This window comes from Lepisosteus oculatus, chromosome 27, assembly GCF_040954835.1.
Source record: "Lepisosteus oculatus isolate fLepOcu1 chromosome 27, fLepOcu1.hap2, whole genome shotgun sequence".
In the NCBI taxonomy this organism is placed as follows: Eukaryota; Metazoa; Chordata; class Actinopteri; order Semionotiformes; family Lepisosteidae; genus Lepisosteus; species Lepisosteus oculatus.
Genome location: NC_090722.1, coordinates 1,608,752 through 1,629,153, shown reverse-complemented (window position 1 = coordinate 1,629,153; position 20,402 = coordinate 1,608,752). Strand labels below are relative to the sequence as shown.

Sequence of the window (20,402 nt, the reverse complement as noted above, 5' to 3'; positions counted from 1 at the left end):
TTCTTCTGTGGTGTCTAATTCTGTAGCTTCAAATTGGTTAATGATCTTAAAACCAGTCCTCCTGATATAATGAGGAAGACTACCTGGCATGTCCCATTAGGCATTAATATCCAGACCTGAAAGCCCTCTACTCACATGGCCCTTTGCCTGAAATAAGATAATGAAACACCTAGTCTGATTCCACAGTGGCTTAGTCCCAGTTTTGTGCATGACTGGATTAGCTAGAGTGCCCCCATGTTTCTTGGGGAGCATCACTGATCGGTCTTTTCCAGTGGCCCTAAACAGGGATATAAGTTGAGGCTGTGACTGGGGTCCTCAATGCCTTCCACTCTCTTAACCCTAAACCACTTCAGTGTAACACTTGTTCCCATAATGTGTCAGTGCAAAGCACTTGGTCTTAACTTTCTATTACATCCCTGACTATGTTGACTGGGTGCTTTTTTTTTACAATAGTTCGTATTCATGGTTGAATACTCACCTGAGGTTTAACTCAGGTTTAGGTGTGATACTTCATTGCTGTAACTAGTTGAGTGGGATGTGGCTTGGTGAACCTGTACAATTGAAAATGCAGTTGCCATATGAATACCTACAACACATTACAAAAATAACACCTATTAGTAATTTATCAAGTTGTGTGTGTGTGCATTTGTAATCAAGTGAAGCAGTATTGTGTACAGTCCACTCACCTGTGACTTTTTTCAGGTGATTGTTTACATTTTTACTTCCTTACTTGTAATCAGTTTTTCCATTTATCTTTCAAAATATTAATTTAAACTTTTAAAGTAGGCTGAGTATGTAACAATTGCTGATACAATGTCATTGAGATTTACCAACTACAACAATATGGTTCCACAGAGTACTTTTGACCACACTTTGTGAAGTGACTCGTGTTTCCAGACAGGAAGGTGAAGGTCATACAGTAGAGTTGTTATTGCCCTTCAGGATTTTCAGTACATAAATTGTGCCCCTGAACAGTGCAGGACAATCATGTGAACCTGAGAATGTATCTGGTCACTCATCACAGTTTGGGCTGATTCCAGAGCAAAAACTTTGTTGTAACAGACAGCAAATTTGAAATGAAGCATTACTAGTGGTACAGTTTTTGTATAGCATCTTGTGATTTAAATGTTACACTTAACTATGTATCCTAACAATATTTGCTTTATAATTTTTCCCACATTATCCCTCATCTCGTTATAGTCCTACCCGTCTGTGCTCAGCTTTCTGACCACAAGGTGGCACTGCTGCTTGGCTGACTGGCCTCTGGATAGACTTCTCTGGGATCTTCAAAAAAGCTTTGATATTTTTAATGAGAAACATGAAAAACAGACAATAGATTAAAAATCCTCAAATTTGCTGCTGCCTTTTTACCATTTTCTTGTTAAGTCAAAATTTGCAACAGCCATAATCACACAACAACAACAAAGCTCTATGTTTTTAAATATATTGAGGAAAAGGGCCCCAGATCTCATGGCATGGCTCCAGATTGCTTGTGCTATAGAAGCAATTTTGTTCAGCCACAATTATTCCAAACGCCAGTGCTGATGGTTAATGTGAACATTGTCGCTGAACAACCAGAGAGTGCTAATTCAGGGTCTGGGGTATATTCTTCCCAAACACCTTTGAGTACCACTGAAATATTTCTACCTAAAGTTTATATAACTTGGGGCACAGCCTTCAGAAGATCTGCACCTGTCACATAAAGGAGAAACAGATATATCTTCAATTTAATTTGAGATTTTAGTCAAATTAGTTTTAAAATAATGCAGTCGACCTACGATCTTCTATTGCAATATCTGGTGTCTAACATTATTAGAGCACCAGTGGATATTGTTCTAACCCTCGTTAGTTCCTGACATCAGGTGTCCTTCATGTGATTAATAGACAGCTCTGTGTGCCTAGAAAAGTCGGAAACAAACTTTGATATTAGTTGTCTAGAGATGAGGTCATTGCACAAGATTGTAAAACAGATCAACTCTTGTAAATTGAACATAGAACAGCTCAAATTTTCAAATTGAGACCATCTTGCTGAACAAAGTGTCTGACCTGTAAATAAAAACGCATGTTTGTGAGAGGTCAACACTGTGGGATATTCTGCCTGAACCTCAGCAGTGAGTTAGTGAAGTCTCTGTTGATCCCATGTGAGAGCTGGTCCACAGTTCTGCTGGACTGATGTCAGGAGAAAAGGTCTTGTCTCATCCCAGCAGCTCCCCAAATAAGCTCACAAATATAGACTTGACTGTGGCTTTGAACTGCATATAGAACTAATGGTGGCTTACAATGAGCTGAACAGCTGTACAAGTCAATGACCAAGTCACTAAAAGGAAATATCTTGGGTAAATAATAATACTAATTTTTATTTTTAAATTATATATCTTGCTTTCTTGTTCCATGTTAACAGACAACAATATGTGAAAATGTTACTGCAACGGAAAAAAAATGCAGATCAGGGGGAATTTCAAGCTTTTCAAGAACAATGGACAGCGCTTTGTGAAGAGTGGCAAATCTCTGTGTCCTTTGTGAGAACACTCTTACTGAAAGAGTGCAATGTTAAAAGCTTTTGCATGTGTAAAGTATAGACAGTGTCTCTGTATGTTGACTTTTTCTTTTGCAATACTTTAAATTGGATTATTATATGGTATTGTAGCCTATAAAATAACTTGTCCTACAGTATATATATCCAACGATGTATGTACAAGACTCTTGTAAAACACATTGTGCGAAAGAATTAATTGATATTGATACTCTCCATGGTTACACAAACAAAAGGTGGTGTCAGAGGTTATATCAGTCTGAATGGAAAGAGCCTCTCTGGAGTATGTATCAGTAAGACACTGAGTTCAAGCAGCAGCCAGGTAAGACTACAGCAGATGTGTATCATTCAGCAGCTGAGCATAAAGCATGTTAGATGAGTGACACCTGCAGGAAAAGGAAACCTGTTTGCAAGAGGGAATTCTTTTCCTTCCACCAAAAAGGCACCCTGGAAGACATACTATTCTGTACAGTTGTTGAACACATTCCATTCTGAAGCACAGATGAGCTGTGTATTGGGCAAAGTGTAGTTTAGTTTCTGCCATAAACCCTCAGATGGAGGAGGTGGATAGAAATGCCCAAGTTACAACACCCAGCTCTACTTGGGAGCCTCGTTGACTAACTCCTGAGTAACAGGGCTCTATCCAGCCGATGTTTGAAAAAAATGCTCCTTTGCTACTTGTTATGATCCCCGCTTCCCTGTTGCGTAGACCACGCTGAATTAGGCAACCTACCGGATCACTCATTCACCACCACACCACCATCTCATTATACACTGAAGCACAGTCTTCCCTGACCTCCTCGCTCGGTGTCCATGTGAGCTTTATTATTGCTTTTCGCTTGTTCTCGTTTACACCTCTTCGGCTTGGAACTGCTTGTCCCTGTTGGACCTGCGGTCTCTGGATTGCGGAAAGTACACTCCTCGGTTTCGGACTCCTGGCTTTCTGCTTTGAACGACGGCTCCTGGATCCCGGCTTTGATTTAGGATTTCTGGTGTAGTTTTTTCGAATTGCGGAAAAGATCGGTTGCAAGATTCTTTTTCAGCTCCCGCGTTTATATTTTGTAATCTAAAATATATTGTAGGGCCCTCGCCCGGTGGTGAGGAGGAAGCACACCTAGGCACTCAGGGTACCGCGAAGCAGGCTGGGAGTTGTAGCCGGGGGGAGTCTGAGGGTCAGCACAATGACCAGCAGCTGACCCTGCTGATGTAAATAGTGTTATAGTAGCTTTAGTGTCCTGTGTAGCTTTATAAGTCTATAGCCTGTAGTTAACGAGTTACCACCCTAAACTGTGTACGTTTTCCGTCGGTCTCCTCATGTGTGCATATATTTTGTGTGGTTTCGATAGCAGAATAAAGCAGTCGCTTTCTCTTCAGTCAAACTTCCTCCTACTGTAAATACTGTAAAAAGGCGCCGTCCTTTGGATGAGACGTCAAACCGAGATCCTGACACTCTGTGGTCATTATAAATCCCGGGGCATTTCTTGAAAAGAGCAGAGGTGTTACCCCAGTGTCCTGACCAAATTTCCCCCTGGCCCTTACCAATCATGGTCTTCTAATAATTCCCATCTTTGAACTGGCTTTATCACTCTGCTCTCCTCCCCACTGAGACCTGGTATGTGAGGAGTGTACTGGTGCATCATCCAGGTGGGGCTGCACACTGGTGGTTGTGTAGGGGATCCCCATTACTTGTAAAGCACTTTGAGTGAAGTGTCCAGAAATATATTTATTTATTTATAACTGTAAGCAAATAGGCTAGGATTTGAATACTGAGATTGACTCGGCATCCTGAATATAGGGTGAGAGACTGTTCCATAAGATAGGGGTCCTGTAACCAAAGGCTTTACAGCCAACTGTTATTTTATTAATTCATAGAATATGAAGATGACCTGCATTCTGTGAACTAAGCAGGCGACTTGGGTGGTATACATTAATAAGTGCCATTAGAAAGACAGGTGTCTGACCTCTGAGAGCCTTGTAAGTAAGTACTGTGTAGAAGGATTTTGAAGTCCGCCCTGTACCTGACAGGAAGCCAATGAAGAGAGCTAAGTATGGGGGTTATATGGTTGTACTTTCAGCTCCTAGTAACGATTCTAGCTCCTGCATTCTGAATTCGCTGTAAGGTGTTGAAAGTGCGATATGTGCTCCCTGATAGTAGGGCATTGCAGTAGTCTAACCTGCTGTTACAAGAGCATGTATGAATTTCTCTCTGTCTTGAGTGGAGAGAAACTGCCTTAGTTTTGTGATATTTCTTAACTATAGGAAGCATGTTTTAGATACTGTTAAATGAGAGCCTTGTGTCTAATATGACGCCTAGGTTACGTGCTGAGTCTTTGAGGCAAATTTTTAAATCCTCTGAGTTAAGTGCTGAAGTTATAGTAGTCCTATCAGTATTGTTGCCTCCAAACAATAGAACGTCAGTTGAGTAACAAGTTTTCACACATCCTAATCTTTACTTCATTAATGCAATTAACTAAAGTGATAAGAGAACAGTTGTCATTTGGTGTAAACAAAATGTATATTTGAGTGTCACCAGAATATGAATGAAAGTTAATATTATGTTTTCATGTTTTCCTCCCTAGCGGCAGCATGTAAAGAGAGAACAATATTGATCCAACAACCGCTACCTTAAATTGATCAGGTACAACGCCTGATGCAAGGGACGTGTTCATCATACTAATTATAGGTCCTGCCAGTACTTCGAAGGAATCTTTGAATAGCTGAGTGGGGATGGGATCTACCGGGGGGTCTGTACACTAAAAGAATGTATGTAGATGATTCGGGAGCTATTTTAAGGAGCATTGCTTCAAATGTGTGAAAGTCATTAATCGTTTTTAATTCAATTCTCAGAGACTCACTGAAGATGGCTGCTAGGCCACCTCCATGCCCTGAGCAAAGAGCTTTCTGTAAAAAAGTTTCGCCATTAGGTGAGACTTCAACTAAAGGAATAGTGTCAGTGGGTCGAAACCAGGTTTCTGTTAGTAGGCAGAGGTCAGAGTTGGTGTCAAGAACCATATCATTAACCAGAACTGATTTGTTGCCTAGTGAGCGAACATTTAACAGTGAGCATTTTATGGTAGTTTCATGTTTTAACTGATTTAGGTTTACCTTCCTTTAGGTTTAATTTCCAGTGGAATGGAAATTAAATTGTCAACACAGGAGCCCCTAAAGGAACGTCTGAATTCTAATCTAGGTCTAGTGATAGTTGCAATACTCTGTCTATTCACACTCATAGCTGGTTCTGGATAGTAATGTGATTGATGGGATGCCGTGTGGTAGAGAACCTGGGTCGGTACAGGAGGTGAACTAGAGCTGGGAGTACAGACAGCACACGATTTAAGATCACATGGCTGAGGCCTGGTTGGTGCTCTTAGTAGTCAAGCAAGCAGCTTCTCTGCTATATTTTGGGATAGAATTAATGATCCCCTCTGGTTAAGGTGGAGACCGTCCCATTTATAAAAGCCATTCCCCAAAAATGTCCCAATTATTAATAAAGGTTATTCTATTGTATGCAACCAGTGATTTAGGGAGTATAGCCTACTATAGGGTAGTCACCTGAAGACTACCCTATAGTACACCTGAAGAAGGCTCCACGGCCGAAACGTTGTGTTCTCTTTCTTCTTCTTTTTTTCAGCATGGAATAAACCTATTACTTGTTCCTTTGCAGCCTACTGACGCAGCTACCCACCTGAACTACTATAGGGTATGTCCCCTCTGTATAAGATTGGTAAGGGACCAGACACAACTAAATTCCGAAATGTTTCTTTGTGCTCTTTTGCACATTTATATCATTTGTTCCAGCGTGAACAACCAAGGTGGAAGATTCATTACTGGAAAATGTGTCTAGTTTCGCCTCAATGTCAGAAACTCAGGCCCCAGGAAGGCATTTTACAGAGACCACTGCTTTGTGATGGTTAGGATTTCTAACATTCCTAATTATCGAGTCGCCAATTATGAGCACCTTATCTGCATCAACAGACGCACTGCCTAAAGCAGAGAACCTATTGTTGAGTCGGACTGGTGACTGGTGTGCAGGGGGTCTAGTCCTTGAGCTCTTAGACCCCTGTCTGCGACCCAGGGCTCACGTGTGGTTCCTGCTGGTGCCGGCGCTGACCTGGAGACAGCTGGGCCAGGAGGGACTGCAGCCACTTCTGAAATGACTGAGTGTTCTGACTGAGCTGAATCTATCCATCCCTCAACCTGGTTAATATCTAATAGTGTGCTAATGCACCCCTCCAAAACGGGAATTCTGTCCTACAACTCTACTATAACTAAACATTTCTGGCATTTAAAATTATCAACACAGTGAAGACGTGAGCTGTACATGGCTTCACGCTCGTGACAAGTCAACATAGTGCTCACAGGCCAGCAGCAACACTCACTAGGTACCACAGAACTCTCTTTTACCAACTTCTTGTACTGGAATACAATCCACCTCTGCTAACTGGCAGAATGGGGAAATGAAAGACGCAAGGAAGTCCTGCACTTCATGAACAGAAGCGACAATTCATTTCTCCTTAGATCTGCACTCTGTACATGGTCTTCTAGTGAATACAAACCACCCATAAGTTAAGAGGCTTGAACTCCTTCCTGCTCAGACAGTCATGTTCACACAGTAATAACTCGAACTGCCCAGGAGAAACAACACTAGAACAATCCGATCTGTGTGACCGAGCCTCAGCACGTCCCTGCCTAGTCCAGTAAACAGCTATGACTCTTGAATCCGCAGTGGAAAAAGAAGATCAGAAGGTGAGATTTTTTCTTCGCTTCGTACTTGAGCTCTTTAAGTCAGTAAAATTGGAACGCGCTCCTGACTGCCGAATGTTACGTCACAATCCTGCTGCCACTACGTGACACATGCGCATAATCAGTGATTACAATCATTAATATTATTAATTGATTGAAAGTTATTATACAACTTAGTATTCTTCCTGCTCTCCCCACAAGCAAATGGTTCTCTTATTTCCAGTGTCAGTTGGATAGTGTGTGAAGACACAGAGCAGCTCTTCTTCTTTATGACATGACCTCAGACATGCGTCTCCCCACGATCACTTCAGAGTGCGGCTTCCTCCCACTTTCCACAGACCTGCTGCTTTGTCTTTCACGCTACACCATCACCGTGGCTTTTCCTGATCATAAAAATCTCCAACCAAACCAAACCAAGACAATTCATGTTCATTTGCTGCACCGATTGTATGAAAGAATGATCTAGATTTGCAACAGACAGATCTGTCTGCTATACTGTGCATTATAATGTTCCTACTTGATTCCCTCACACACAGACCTCGTGCTCTCAACAATCTGTAAAAGCACATCACACTTTCAGAGCAGCTCGACTCCCAGCACACTGCAGCAGGGCGGCGGTGTGAGAAATCCCTGTGGGCCAGGAGAGCCAGAGACCTGCCGCTGTGCCGCAGGTCAGCGGACTGATGGGTGGACAGACTCGCCGGTTTGGGCTGAAGCTGAATCACCTGAGCTCTCCTGCGCCCCTCTGTCTCTCTCCTGCACTTCACTGCTCTGTATTCTGTACTTCTGTGTGAAACAGCTTGTTTCCAGCTTCTCCTGTCTGAACACTTGCAGACTGAAGACAGAAAAGCGCTTCATACACTTCAGTGTTGGTTCAGCACCATTCATACATTCTGGAATGAAAACCAGCTTCTGTACATGCTGTGTAATTTATTTAAACACAAATGTGTGTGTGTGGGAGAGAGGTGTGCTGTCTGGTCCAGACTGAGCTGGGGCGCCCAGGTGTCTCTGCAGTGGCTGTGGAGGGGCGCCCCGACTCCAGAGTGCTGCTCAGGGCCGGGTGAAGAGCCCCATGGCTTCAGCAGCCCTCTCCCGCACTTGCGGCTCTGGGTCCTGCAGCAGGATCCTCAGGGCTGCGGGAGGAAAGAGATGAGGCTGTTACTCGGGGTCCTGCAGTCCTGCTCAGCTCCTGACACACAGCTGCAGTGCTGATCCAGCTCTTGCCCAGCAGGTGTGAGTTAGGAGACACTGTGCAGAGCAGCAGGTCTGGACCTCATGCAGTGGGGTTAAAGAAGGAGTGTGAGATCCTTTCTGTGTGACATCTGTGTTCTCTTCACTGTCAGAAGGTACAGTAGTCAAAAATGTCAAACTATGAAGCTGGAAGAAACGGCCACACTGTAATTCACAGACCGCACAAGTCTCTAAAAAGAATAAAATAAAGCAGAGCTACTACAGATGTGCAATTCCACAAAAACCTGCTAAACAGGCCAACTATACATTTTTCATCTCCATGCTCTGAACTTCTCAAAACTCTGTACACTGGGTATCTATGGTGTGAGAGGCTACAGCCAGAATTTCTGGTTAAACAGACTCTAAAATACTAAATACTAAATACTAAGCCACTGAAGCTAAGCAGGTGTGAGCCTGGCCAGTAACTGGATGGGAGACCTCCTGGGAAAAACTAAGGTTGCTGCTGGAAGAGGTGTTAGTGGGGCCAGCAGGGGGCGCTCACCCTGTGGTCCATGTAGGTCCTAATGCCCCAGTATAGTGACGGGGACACTATACTGTAAACAGGTGCCGTCCTTAAGATGAGACGTCAAACCAAGGTCCTGACTCTCTGTGGTCATAAAAAAACCAGGGTGTTTCTCGAAAAGAGTAGGGGTGTAACCCCAGCGCCCTGGCCAAATTTCCCATTGGCCCTTACCAATCGTGGCCTCCTAATAATCCCCATCTATGAATTGGCTTTATCACCCTGCTCTCCTCCCCACTGATAGCTGATGTGTGGTGAGCGTTCTGGCGCACTATGGCTGCCGTCGCATCATCCAGGTGGGGCTGCACATTGGTGGTGGTGGAGGGGATCCCCATTACCTGTAAAGCACTTTCAGTGGAATGTCCAGAAAAGTGCTATATAAGTGTAAGCAATTATTATTATTAATTATTATATACTGTACAAGAACAACTGGTCAACATACTGGACACAAAACACAAGCATCGTTACCTCGCTGAGCTCTTCTCAGAGCGAAACAAGAGCAGAGTCTCCTCTGCAGCTGCTGCACTTGGAGGCCTGAAACACAGAGGGGTTGAACAGCAGAGCTCCTGCACACACAGCACCACACAGGATACTGCACCAGCGCACAATGCCAACACTCTGAATGGAGAGCAGCTCATGGAAATGTGTTTCCTGGTGACATTGGTAAGTCTGATTAACCTGCCTCATTACTGACAGAAAAATGCATTTCAAACACTAGACAGACGAGGCTGAAAGTGGTGCCCAGTGTCCTGCTGCCGAAATGAGACTACTGTAGCTAGACATACTAGAGCCTTCTTACTAGAGGCCTTTTACTAGTGTGACATATCAGAGCCTGAGTCCTTTGAGAAAACCCCAGTGATCACACACCTTCAGACTCAAACCTGTTTCAAGGGAAACCTACAGAGTAGCGTTTTAATGCTTGAATTCCCATCCCGGCAATACCCTCATCACTAACCACAGCACAACTCACTTTTACCAGTGGAGCATCATCTCTACACTGAGCCTCAATCACTCTTCTCATTGTCACTGAGCTCTTACCAATGAAGATGGCAGCACTTTCCCGAACCCAGGCCCTTCTGCTCTGTGCACCCTGGAGTGCAAGCCTCTGGGCCAGGCTGAACTGCCCACTCGTTATCTGGACACAGGGAATATTGCAGGGCAGTGTGAGACAGCACGCTACTACTGTACAGGAGCCCCCATGTGAGAGACAGCCCTCCATTACACATAAACACCTCTAATCCATCTAATGAGAGTGTATGAACTCATCAGCACTACTGTGATTATAATCTGGATATAAACTGCTACTCACTGTAATTAGTGCTCAGTGTAAGTCTGGTTTAGCACAAATATATTTCCTAAATCTGACACAAGTCTTTGTGTGTTTGTGTCCCAAAAGCAGGGTGTGCTCCCCTCTCTCACCAGCAGCCCAGAAGCCAGCCCCAGGAGAACCTCACTCACCAGGATCCTGCACATCTCCTTCATGGACAGCACACATTCCAGGGTGAAGTGCTGTAGGACTGTCCAGCAGGCCTGGGGAAATCCACATTGTCAAAACCAGTTTATCTTGAAACAGAGCCCAAATTAAACAGAAACTACACAAATGTCACAAAATAGAAGCCAGCCCTGAAACCCTTTGACACATCCTTGATAGTAACCCTCTGAATGTTTAGATTTACAGGCTACAAGTTCGTACTGACTGTAGGGTTTTTTTTCTTCGCCAATTGCAAAGCTGGTCAAACACTGGATAGGTGACAAGTATCAATATCAAAGAAGGATGTGAGAAGACCCATAGTCCCACAGGCTCAGCCCAGCAAGCGGCAGCTCTGTGTCTTTACCTGGATGACCTCTGGGCTTGGGTCAGTCAGGTTCAGCAGCACGCTGACCAGGGAGCTGTGGACCTCTTTGTTGAGCCGGGCTTTCTCAGAGCCCAGCCTGACCAGCTGCCCCAGCAGAACCACTGTGACTCTGCGGACCTCCGGGCTCTCCTGTAACACAGACACAGGACAAGAGGGAAACTTTACACACAGACACGCACAAACTGTCACCACTTATTTCTCTTCTCAGGGCTGGAGTCTGAGCCCACTGTCACTGTAGCTCAGTAGCTCAAAGAACAAACACTGTAATCCTGGATATCCAATTGATTACAATTACAAACGTTATATTTAAATGTAATAGACAAAAACAAATGACACAATATTTGAATAAATAACATCCTTAAAAAACTTACACTTTCCAAGCAGGGCCTGGCTCTACAGTACACAAAGGGCACCAGTGCTTTGGCTTGACTCTTGTCCGCGATGGACAGGACAGTGATCAAGCCCAGTAGAGCCCGCAGAACAACTGGCTCAGCTGGGGTCTCCTGCTCTGTCAGGGCTGAGCTCTGAGCTGCCAGCTGCTCCTCTGTGTGTCTGTGGATCTGAAGACAGGAGGACACCAGTCGGCCTTCATTCCCAGTACTGCTGGGACAAGGGTTACACTGAGGGAGGGTCATGCTGGTCGCTGCTGGTCAGCAGAAGGGACAACTAAAATTGACGTGCTAGCCAGTCCACCACACCTGACTCAGGTGGTTCAAGCTACACAAGCCCTTGGTCTGGCAGCGCTCAGGAACTCGGCCAAAAGCCTCAAGCTTCTCCCTGTCTTCCGACTTTGCTCCTCGGATACTGGCCCCTAGCTTCACCCTGCCTTTGTTGTCTAGATTACCCTCTTGTGCTTGTGTGCTGTGTCTGTCTGTTTACAGACTGTGCTTATTACCATCAGCTCTGAGTTTGGAGTTTGCTGTGTGCTGAGCCTCTGTGTTCACCCAGCTTTGATCTGGCCTGTTCTGGACGTGGCTTTGGGCTGCTGGTCTGCACCACGCTTTTCTGTGCTCACCAGCCTGTCCCTGTGCTGCAAACAGGGAGCTGTTTGTTCACACAGCCGCTTGCCTGTTTGCTGGTGTCTCTCTGCCTGCTCTTGGGCAGCGACATATTACAGGGAGACAGTACCTCCGTGCTGTAGCTGTCAGCTGTCTGACTATCTGTCCTCTGCTCAGTTAGAAACACCAGCAGATTGGCTCTATAGTCACTTACATCCAGTTCTGGATCATCCACCTTCATCTCCCTCATCAGGCCGAGATGATCAGCCAGGTCCTTCACGGTCTCCGAGACCACCTGGCTGGTACTGAGGACCTGCCACACCTCCGAGAGTGAGCTGTAAAATACATCCCCAGCTGTCAGTGCAGGGCTCTGCATTCAAACTCATTCTCAGAGCTAAAATACACAAACACTGACGCCACAACACAGTGCTGTTGTTGTGATGCTTTTATCATTGCAAAGAGCTTCTCACTGTTAGAATTGTGCTCTACCTCTCAGAGGGAGAAATGAGGGTCACTAGGGACTGGATGGTCTGTCTGAGGTCCTGTGCAGCCAGATATAATATCCCCTCCCTCAAACTCTCTTCCAAGCTGTCATCCAGAGTATAACTACTGCCGAAGAATTGCAGCAGGTCAAGAGCCTACAGGGAACAAGAACAGCAGGTCAATCTCAGACAGATCACATGAGCTCTGTTACACTGACTGTTGAAGTTGTCCACTACTGCCCCTTTGTTGCAGTTCTCAGTGCTGTCTTCAGAGACAGGACACAGGATCATGTCGCTAGGTGTGAACAAAGGAGTCATTTTTCTAAATACTTCTGGAGCAGTGTTTCCACAAAGCTAAAAACACAACTGTATTGATCAATAGCAAAACAGTTTCCCGTCCAATCACTTCTCAAAAACTATCTGTTCTCCGATTCACAGTGACAGGATACAGCTTGTCCAGAGCATCCGTGTAGGAAAACAGCAGACAGGCGGCTTCGTCAGACACACTGACCATCATTGTCGCCAGGAGCTTGGCCTTGGCAGGGAAGCTGGGAGCTCCGGAGGGACTGGCGCTGCGCACTGCCTGTGCCATCATGCCCACACTGCGGCACAGGCTCAGTCTGACACTGGGCTCCTGCAGGGGGACACACAGCAGCTCACTCACTGACAGACCAAACGCCACCTCACCTCCACCAGCCCTGGGCTGTGATGGACACTCACAGCCTGGACAGCCTCGGACACTGTATCCCTGTGTCCTCCTCCCCAGAACAATCCAATCAGGTTGAAGTATAATTAACAATGTCTACCCAGACACTGCAGGAAAGTAGCAGAACAAATAAGGAAGAACTTTTGCCTGAGAGTTGTTACGAATACCTCCCTGCGTTAGAGAAGCACATTACAGAATGTAGCAGTGGTTGAATACACTCTTCAGACAGGAGCTGTGAGGTTCACTCTGTCAGGTCTCTTGTTCTTAAAGGAGGACATGTTGCCTACCTTAGTGGTGACATGGTGTCTCAGTCTCTCCATAAAGTCAGTGTCCATTCTCTGCAGTAGATCCTCTGCAGGTGCTTTAAGTGCAACTTGCCCATAGCACAGAATCAGGGCACAGGTGAAATCACTCTGCAGTAACAAGCATGACAATCCAGATCAAGGTGCTGAAACTTGTAGGTAGAAGCTGACATTAAGAGCAGCTTCTGTTTGTCTGTCAGGACTCTGATGCAGTACACCTACCCTAGAGCCCTGCTCATTGCAGGGGAAGGCTGGGTCAGTCAGCTGGGTCTCCAGTCTCTTCAGCACAGACAGCACCACATCCAGGTGCACACTGGCACACAGCCCCATCAGCACTGCCAGATCCTGGGACACCAGACAGGCATCAGAGCACTCTTACAACACCCACAAGGGCATCATGCACACTCTCTCATGGACTGCTGTTCTAATGCCATGATAAAATGAGCCGAGTCATCAATATCCGTTCAACTGAATGAATAAGGGCTTCAGCAGTCAGATACACGGCACTTCTGTGTTGCCATGAGCTGTGGAGAGGGGTAGATCACAGCACTGAGCTGCTGTCATTGATGAGGCTCCTGAGGGCTTCACTACTGTAACGTCTCTCTGTGCAGGTGAGCGGGCTGCTGTCCCCATTACCTGGGCGTGGACCATGGTCAGCAGCTGCTCCAGCTGGGATTCCAGCACTGGTCTGGCCTTCGGCACTGCTGCCCCCACAAGCACACTCAGACTCTGAAAGAAGAGCACGTTGGAGTCAATCTGGAGAGGCACTGCTGCTTCCTCAAGAGGCCTCACTCTCTCAGTGTATGCAATAACACGTTAGCATTAGGATTTTGGTAGTTTGATCACACACAAAAATCTGACAGAGCAGGATAACGCCTCCCCTGGACTCTACCCCTGGCAGATCCATCTTGTTCACACCCTTCCACAATCACATGGGGTATCACAGACCATAATCCTCTTCTGCACTGGGCCTCACCAGCACATCACTGGAGCTTGTGGACAAAGGGACACTGGGAAAGTGCTACTAGTTATTGTTTGGATCTACAATTTAAGGAATCAAAATCCATTTTCTAAAAGAAACGGACCTCGCAATCCACAACCTGTACACCTAAAGGCCCATCGTCGGTCACAGCCCTACCTTGTTGATTCTGGAGTAGCTGATGTCCAGCTCAGCTGCATACAGTGGCTGGAAGGCCTGTAAAACTGCTGGCAGCTCACTCTGAAGCTTCTCCTCAGGGAGCAGGCAGCACATAGCTGCCAGGGCCAAGACAATGGCCTCCGTCACCTTCAGACAAAACACAAACACCATCATCCTCAAGGAAAGGATTCAGTCACAGGAAAGCAAACTTGTCTAAAACCACAGACAGTTAGAACAGCTTTGAGCAATGAATAAAACCTGCTTCATAAGTACACCCTATTCAACTTTGCTTACTGTGATCTGAACCCTGGACCCTGATACCCTTCCCTAATACCTGCATGGACACATCTTTTCTTGGCATTCAAGTCCATTCTTTCCTCCAGAACATCTGAGAATTCAGGATGATTAATAAGATGTCAAATAACCTACACTGGATTAAAGATCCCATACCTTTGGCTCAGAAGATGGCAGCCATCTGTGCACTACATCAAAACTTATGATGACCTGGCTTGAACAGTCCTGAACACACTGCCCGGGACCCTGGAATTTTGCCCAGCTCTCATACAGGCCTTCCAATGCTGACAACACAAGAGAGGAACAGCCTGCTACACTCTTCAGCTACATCAAAGCAGTCCTGTAGTTCAGTGGGAAGCGGTCTGAACAGGCCTTGTCAGTGGATTGCCAGTGGAACCAAGCATTGATAACAACTGTCCCCCTAAATGAGACAGCTTGCACACTTACCAAAAGCCATCATTGCCTTCATTTTATCAGTCACAGCAAGGGGAAGAACAGGCACCAGCAGGTCCAGAAGTCTCACTATATCCCTTGCTATGTCACGACCTTCAAAGAAAACACATTTCACACTAGGTAGGGACCAGGGCTCATGATAACACTAGAGACTCAGAAGCGGCATGAGTAACAAACACTGAGCCTTCATAATAAGCTCATGTATCAGGGCTTGAATGGACAGATACGACCAGTATCATGAAGTTTGAAATACAGCACAGTAAAAAATCTGGAATATATCTGTGCAGATCACACCCCATTAGCAGCACAGAACTTACTGCAGTTGCGGGAGATATCTCCTACAGCATTCAGCAGCGTGTGGTGAGGGAGCACTCCGGGCTGGAAGAAGGACAGCACCATATCCATGGTACTGTCGTAGTGGTCTCTCACCACACAAACGACAATGTTGCTGGCTGGCTGTTGCCAGTCAGGCAGCCATTTCTGAAACAACAGTAAAAAGAGATCAGAGCGTCTTGGGAGTCGATAGTATTGGAGTTGAAGCTGCAGCTTGGATCAAGCCAATGAGCACACAAGTTAACATACAATGATTTGCTTCCATTAGATGCATCATGTGTGCTACAGGCAAGGAAACAGACCACAGCACTACAGCAAGACAACAGTTCGATAGGCAGGAATAAAAGGGGTTTACATACCGGTGACATCGTCATCTCATTCAAGGCCATCGAGACGGTGCTCTTGGCCAAGGACTCATCCAGATGCTGCGCAGATGTTTTACGCAGCAGCTTCTCCACTGCCTGGAGGACAGCAGAGCGATGGGCAGTTGTCACCTAGAGCAGGGAAGAACCAAAGCCAGGGGTGAGACTGCTGCTCTCATCACAGCACCAAGAGTGTCTGTTCAAAGGCTTCTCCTTCAGGGCCAGTCAGCCTGGCCAACGGGCACTGAAGGTGAAACAGCAGAACCACCCCAGCTCACCACACGAGGGAGTGGAAACACACAGAGAAACCCCAGGCTTCCACTCAAGCACATCTGTCAAGATGACAACACGTTAGGGCTTATCTTCTGACTTCTAGTTGTAAGAAACAGCAGAGACAGTATCTTGGAGCACACTGGGCTCCTGATTAGAGTGCGTTTGCAACGAGTATGTCAGGAGGTGTGTAGGGAGCTCCTTCATGTTACCTGGGGGCTCTCGAGGAATCCCAGGATGACTGGCAGTGTCCCCTTGGTGTTCCTCTGCAGGAGGGAGAGCAGCTCTTCTATCAGGAGCTTCCCAGATTCCTCATCAGAGCTGCTCATTCCCTCCAGAACAGCCAGGACCTCATCTACAGCAGACACACAGACAGGGGAAACACTGGTGTCGCCGCAGCACAGACTTCTAGGGAGAAAACTCTAAAACTGACCTGTTGTCTGAGGGACCTATAACCCTACTGACACGTGTCTGAGAATTAGAAAGATGAAAATGATTTTTGATCCACAGCCCATAAAAGCTGGGACTCTTTCACCCTGGACAGTTTTCCAGTAGAGAGGAATACAGATCTGCTCTAAGGGCAGGAGGCTTCAGAGTGCAGGGTTTTGTTTTCATGGTCCTGAATAACAGCTGCAGCCACTGGGACTTCTGAACCCTGAAGAGCCCACAAAGAGAGCTGCTCTCTGGGTCACATCAGTCCTGTTAGCAGCTGCTCCTCCGCAAACAGAGGATCTCAGTGTTGAAGAAGAATCAGGCAGCAGCTCTGCTCCCAGGTGGAGAACCTCCTTCTGCTGCTCTAAGGGGATTAGATCCTCTAATTCAGCGTCTCTCACACCCAGTCAAAAGGACTTGGACAGATCTTCATCAATAGATTTGCTTTTCCCAAATTTACAATTAAATGTAAATGAAAGAATAATTGCAGTACATCACTCAGACACAGCTCATTTCATAACCACTGTGAGTTACTCATTTTAAACACTTTCAATAGTTTCATACCTTACATGGATGTTAGTCTTCATAAAAATACTCTCATACTAAATTATTTTATTTTATATCTTATTATTTTAGCTTAAATCTTCTGTTTATTTTTGCTCAAATCATCATTAGTTGAAAAGATGAAGAGACTGCTGTTGCTTTCCCTGCCTTGAGCTGAGGAGACCTGCAGGGTGACAGCGAAGAGCCCCTCAGGTCAGTCAGAGCTGAGCCCAGGGATGGAGTCCCAGTGGAAAGGGAAGCCAGGAGTCAGTGTGTGGGGGGACTGGCTTCAGGGGGCACTGGTCTAGATCCAGCTGTGTCATACCTGGCCCGGGGCACTGGCAGCCTGTGCGCTGCACACAGGAGGAGAGCCACTTCACCCTGCTGGGCTCACAGCTGCACTCCTTCGGGCTCATCTTGGACCTGTCAGTCAGCCAGTAGAACAGCACAGTGAAGCAGGGAGCTGGGCGGCGCTTCTCACACACTGGGAGTCAAGGTACTGCTGACAGGCCAGTGCAGACCCACTAGACACCACAGAACTCTCTCTAACCAGCTGGTCCTACTGGAATACAACAGGCTGAAGGGCAGACACGGGATATTGAGAACACAAGCAAATTCTTCACATCAGTGAAAGCAGAGACAGGAACAGAAGCAGCAATGAATTCCTGTTCAGATCTGCACTCTGGGCTTTAATAAAACTCCAGCAGGTTAAGAGCTTTTAACCCCCTCTCACTGAACACCGTGTTAACACAATAACCGCTCGATCTGCCCAGGAGAAACAAGAACAATCGGATCCGCGATACGGAGCCTCGGCAGGTCCCTACCTCGTCCGTAAACCACCAGGATCTTCAGTGAAAAGACAGAGAATATTGACAAGCCGTGTCGAGCTGAAGTGTTTTCTTCGCTACGAGCATCAGCGCTGAGCGACTCAGCAGCACCGGAGCGCTTTCCCGGACCGCAATTGTTGCGTCACAATCCCGATGTGACGACGTCACGCTCACGTTTAATAAGTCATTATAATCACTATATTTGATATTAAAATTACATTTCTTTAATATGCTTTCTGATTTTTCCCAGCTTTACCAACAGAAGCACTAATTGTCTGATTTCCAAAGTGTCAGCCGGAAAGTTTCAGAAAACACGGAGCGGAGCGTCTTGCTCACGATATGACGTCAGACACCCCTTCCTCCCTCCATCCAGACTCGCCTCTCCCTCCTCTCTCACACGACTCGCTCATCAGGGCTTCTACTGTCACTCCAGTCTCCTGCCAGACCTCTCCCAGACACAGCCTGCTCATTAGTCCTCCTGTGACCCAGACTCGCCCTGCAGATCTGCTCTCCGGCTCCTCCTCATGGTCACTCCGCTCGCTCACGCACAGACCTTGTGCTCTAACCAGTCCGCAGCGACACATCTGGTCTTGAAGCAGCTCGTCTTGCAGCGCCCTGCAGCAGCGCCACGGTGTGTGAAGCCCTGCGGCCGGGAGCAGCAGAGACCCGTCGCTGGGCCGCAGGAGGTCCGAGACTGACGGTCCTGCAGACCCGCTGGTTCTCATAGCGGCGGAGCGGGGCTGCAGGTCTGCCCTCGGCTCTTCTCCGCAGTGACAGGAGGCAGAGAGAGCCGCGCCTCAGGAGCCCCACACGCCTCCACAGGGATCAGCCGCAGGGAGACGATCGCTCCTCCGACACACAGCCGCTCACAAATAACGGCTGCGCTCCTCTCGCGCCCTCAGCGGAGCGGGCAGCCGCGAGCCGGAGCCGGAGGAGGCGGAGACGCCGAGCGCGCGGAGCTGCGACTCAGCCAATCAGAAGCCGTGATCAGCAGGGGGCGGGGCCTGAATGAAGAACATGAATACAGTAGGAATATGTTAGATTATTAATATAATAATAAAACAGATGGATATGAAAATACTTGTCAGATACACCATGAGCTGGATCCATTTCTGTGTGAAACAGCTTGTTTCCTGTCTTCATGACAACTTGTCCACGACATTCTGGATGAAATGAAAAAGAACTGAAGTTGAATCGGTTTTTTCCTCATTTGACTGAAACCCAAATGGCTGGAGGTTTAACAGCAGGATATGCAACATGTGTTTCTTCCAAGTGGTCATTTTCCTTCAGTTTCTAAAACCAACTGAACTCTGAGAATTTTTCTTTTCAGTACATTCATTTCACCAGAAGAGTAGTATCAAAAAGCAGCTGCACATAAAATAAGCACTTCTGTCAGAACTCGTCAGTTTCATCTACTGCTGAACAGGCAAAGTAAGCTTTCCTGCAGGCAGTCACTTTCAAGATTCAAGATGTTTTATTGGCCATATACAACAAGTGTGTTGGAATGCCTACTCGTTCAGCTGTACCCAGTAACAGTGGAGGAAAAAGAAATAACAAACAGACATGGACAATACATTTAGACAATAGACATTATAACACACCCAAGACAGGACATAGTGCAAACAGTGCAGTACCTTAAAGTGCAGGTGCTAATTTGAGCTGTTTATGATGCGGACTGCCCTGGGGAAGAAATTGTTTTTGAATCTATTGGTCAGTGTTCTGACACTGCGATACCTCCTACCAGAACCCAGGGGTGAAACCAGATCGTGGCCAGTTTAGGTCCCAGTTTCTGTGAGACACCCCCAGACTGTCCTGATCTGAGTCTCCTGTGGGACGGGTGGTGACTCGAGTTTGGCAGCAGAGCAGCTGTGTGCTGGGCTGATTCCTTACCTTGGCCTCGGTCTGGCTCAGAGCCCTCAAGCCCCGAACAGACACACTGACGGTCACACGCAGCTGGAGATCCGCAAACACTATCAGACCGATATCCAGTCCCTGCAAAAGCATCTGGAGACAAAGCGAAGGAGACCGTGAGTGAAGCTGAGGCCAGCCTCACACTGTGAGCTGCAGGTGAGGCTCTCCAGGCCTGCTTCTGGGGAGCCCTGCTGTAGCTCAGCCCCAGTCCTGCTCCTGGATACCCAGGGCGTCGGTGAGGTTTCCAGGGGTCTTCGAAGCAGCAGCTCCTGAAGAGCTGGAAGAAGCTGTAAAACTGGTCCAATAAAGCCAATAATGAGCTAATTGAGGTCACTGAAAGTCCAGCTGGACTGAAATCCTGCAGACACACAGGAGTGGGGACCCTGGTCACAGGCTTTCATTCCTGCTGAGCTCTTAGTGTATCGATGGAGCCGTTTGCTGAGCTGATCAGCTGAGACTCCAAGTTAGC

At 46.8% G+C, this 20,402-nt stretch overlaps 1 protein-coding gene across 11 annotated transcripts; it reads right to left on the bottom strand.

Moving 5' to 3' along the window:
- Positions 1–8,186: 8,186 nt before the first annotated feature.
- LOC138225317 (uncharacterized) lies at positions 8,187–18,956 on the bottom strand. 11 transcript variants are annotated; one of them, XM_069185134.1, is made up of 20 exons: positions 18,020–18,955; positions 17,521–17,618; positions 16,433–16,575; positions 15,948–16,082; positions 15,573–15,735; positions 15,250–15,348; positions 14,959–15,086; positions 14,509–14,655; positions 14,007–14,099; positions 13,593–13,715; positions 13,356–13,481; positions 12,874–12,996; positions 12,370–12,518; positions 12,095–12,215; positions 11,254–11,442; positions 10,862–11,011; positions 10,485–10,556; positions 10,065–10,161; positions 9,495–9,560; positions 8,187–8,409 (listed from the first exon to the last, which is right to left on the bottom strand). In XM_069185134.1, exons 2-20 carry the CDS (start codon positions 17,609–17,611, stop codon positions 8,327–8,329), a joined length of 2,298 nt encoding a protein of 765 aa, XP_069041235.1. In that variant the 5' UTR covers positions 17,612–17,618; positions 18,020–18,955; the 3' UTR covers positions 8,187–8,326. The 11 variants fall into 11 exon arrangements, with proteins under 11 accessions (XP_069041235.1, XP_069041236.1, XP_069041237.1 ...); XM_069185135.1 differs by having other exon boundaries at positions 8,321–8,409; positions 9,997–10,161; XM_069185136.1 differs by lacking the exon at positions 8,187–8,409 and adding an exon at positions 8,431–8,612 and having other exon boundaries at positions 9,997–10,161.
- Between the last annotated feature and the right edge of the window lie 1,446 nt (positions 18,957–20,402).

Bases quoted from the DNA above. Each gene is read 5' to 3' on its own strand.
- LOC138225317 (XM_069185132.1), bottom strand. From the start codon at position 17,611: ATGAGCCCGAAGGAGTGCAGCTGTGAGCCCAGCAGGGTGAAGTGGCTC. The intron at 14,656-14,958 runs GTATGGGATCTT...TTTTGTCTGAAG, and splicing joins TGCCATCTTCTGAGCCAAAG to GTGACGGAGGCCATTGTCTT. The intron at 10,557-10,861 runs GTAAAGACACAG...GGATTTCCCCAG, and splicing joins CAAGCCCAGAGGTCATCCAG to GCCTGCTGGACAGTCCTACA.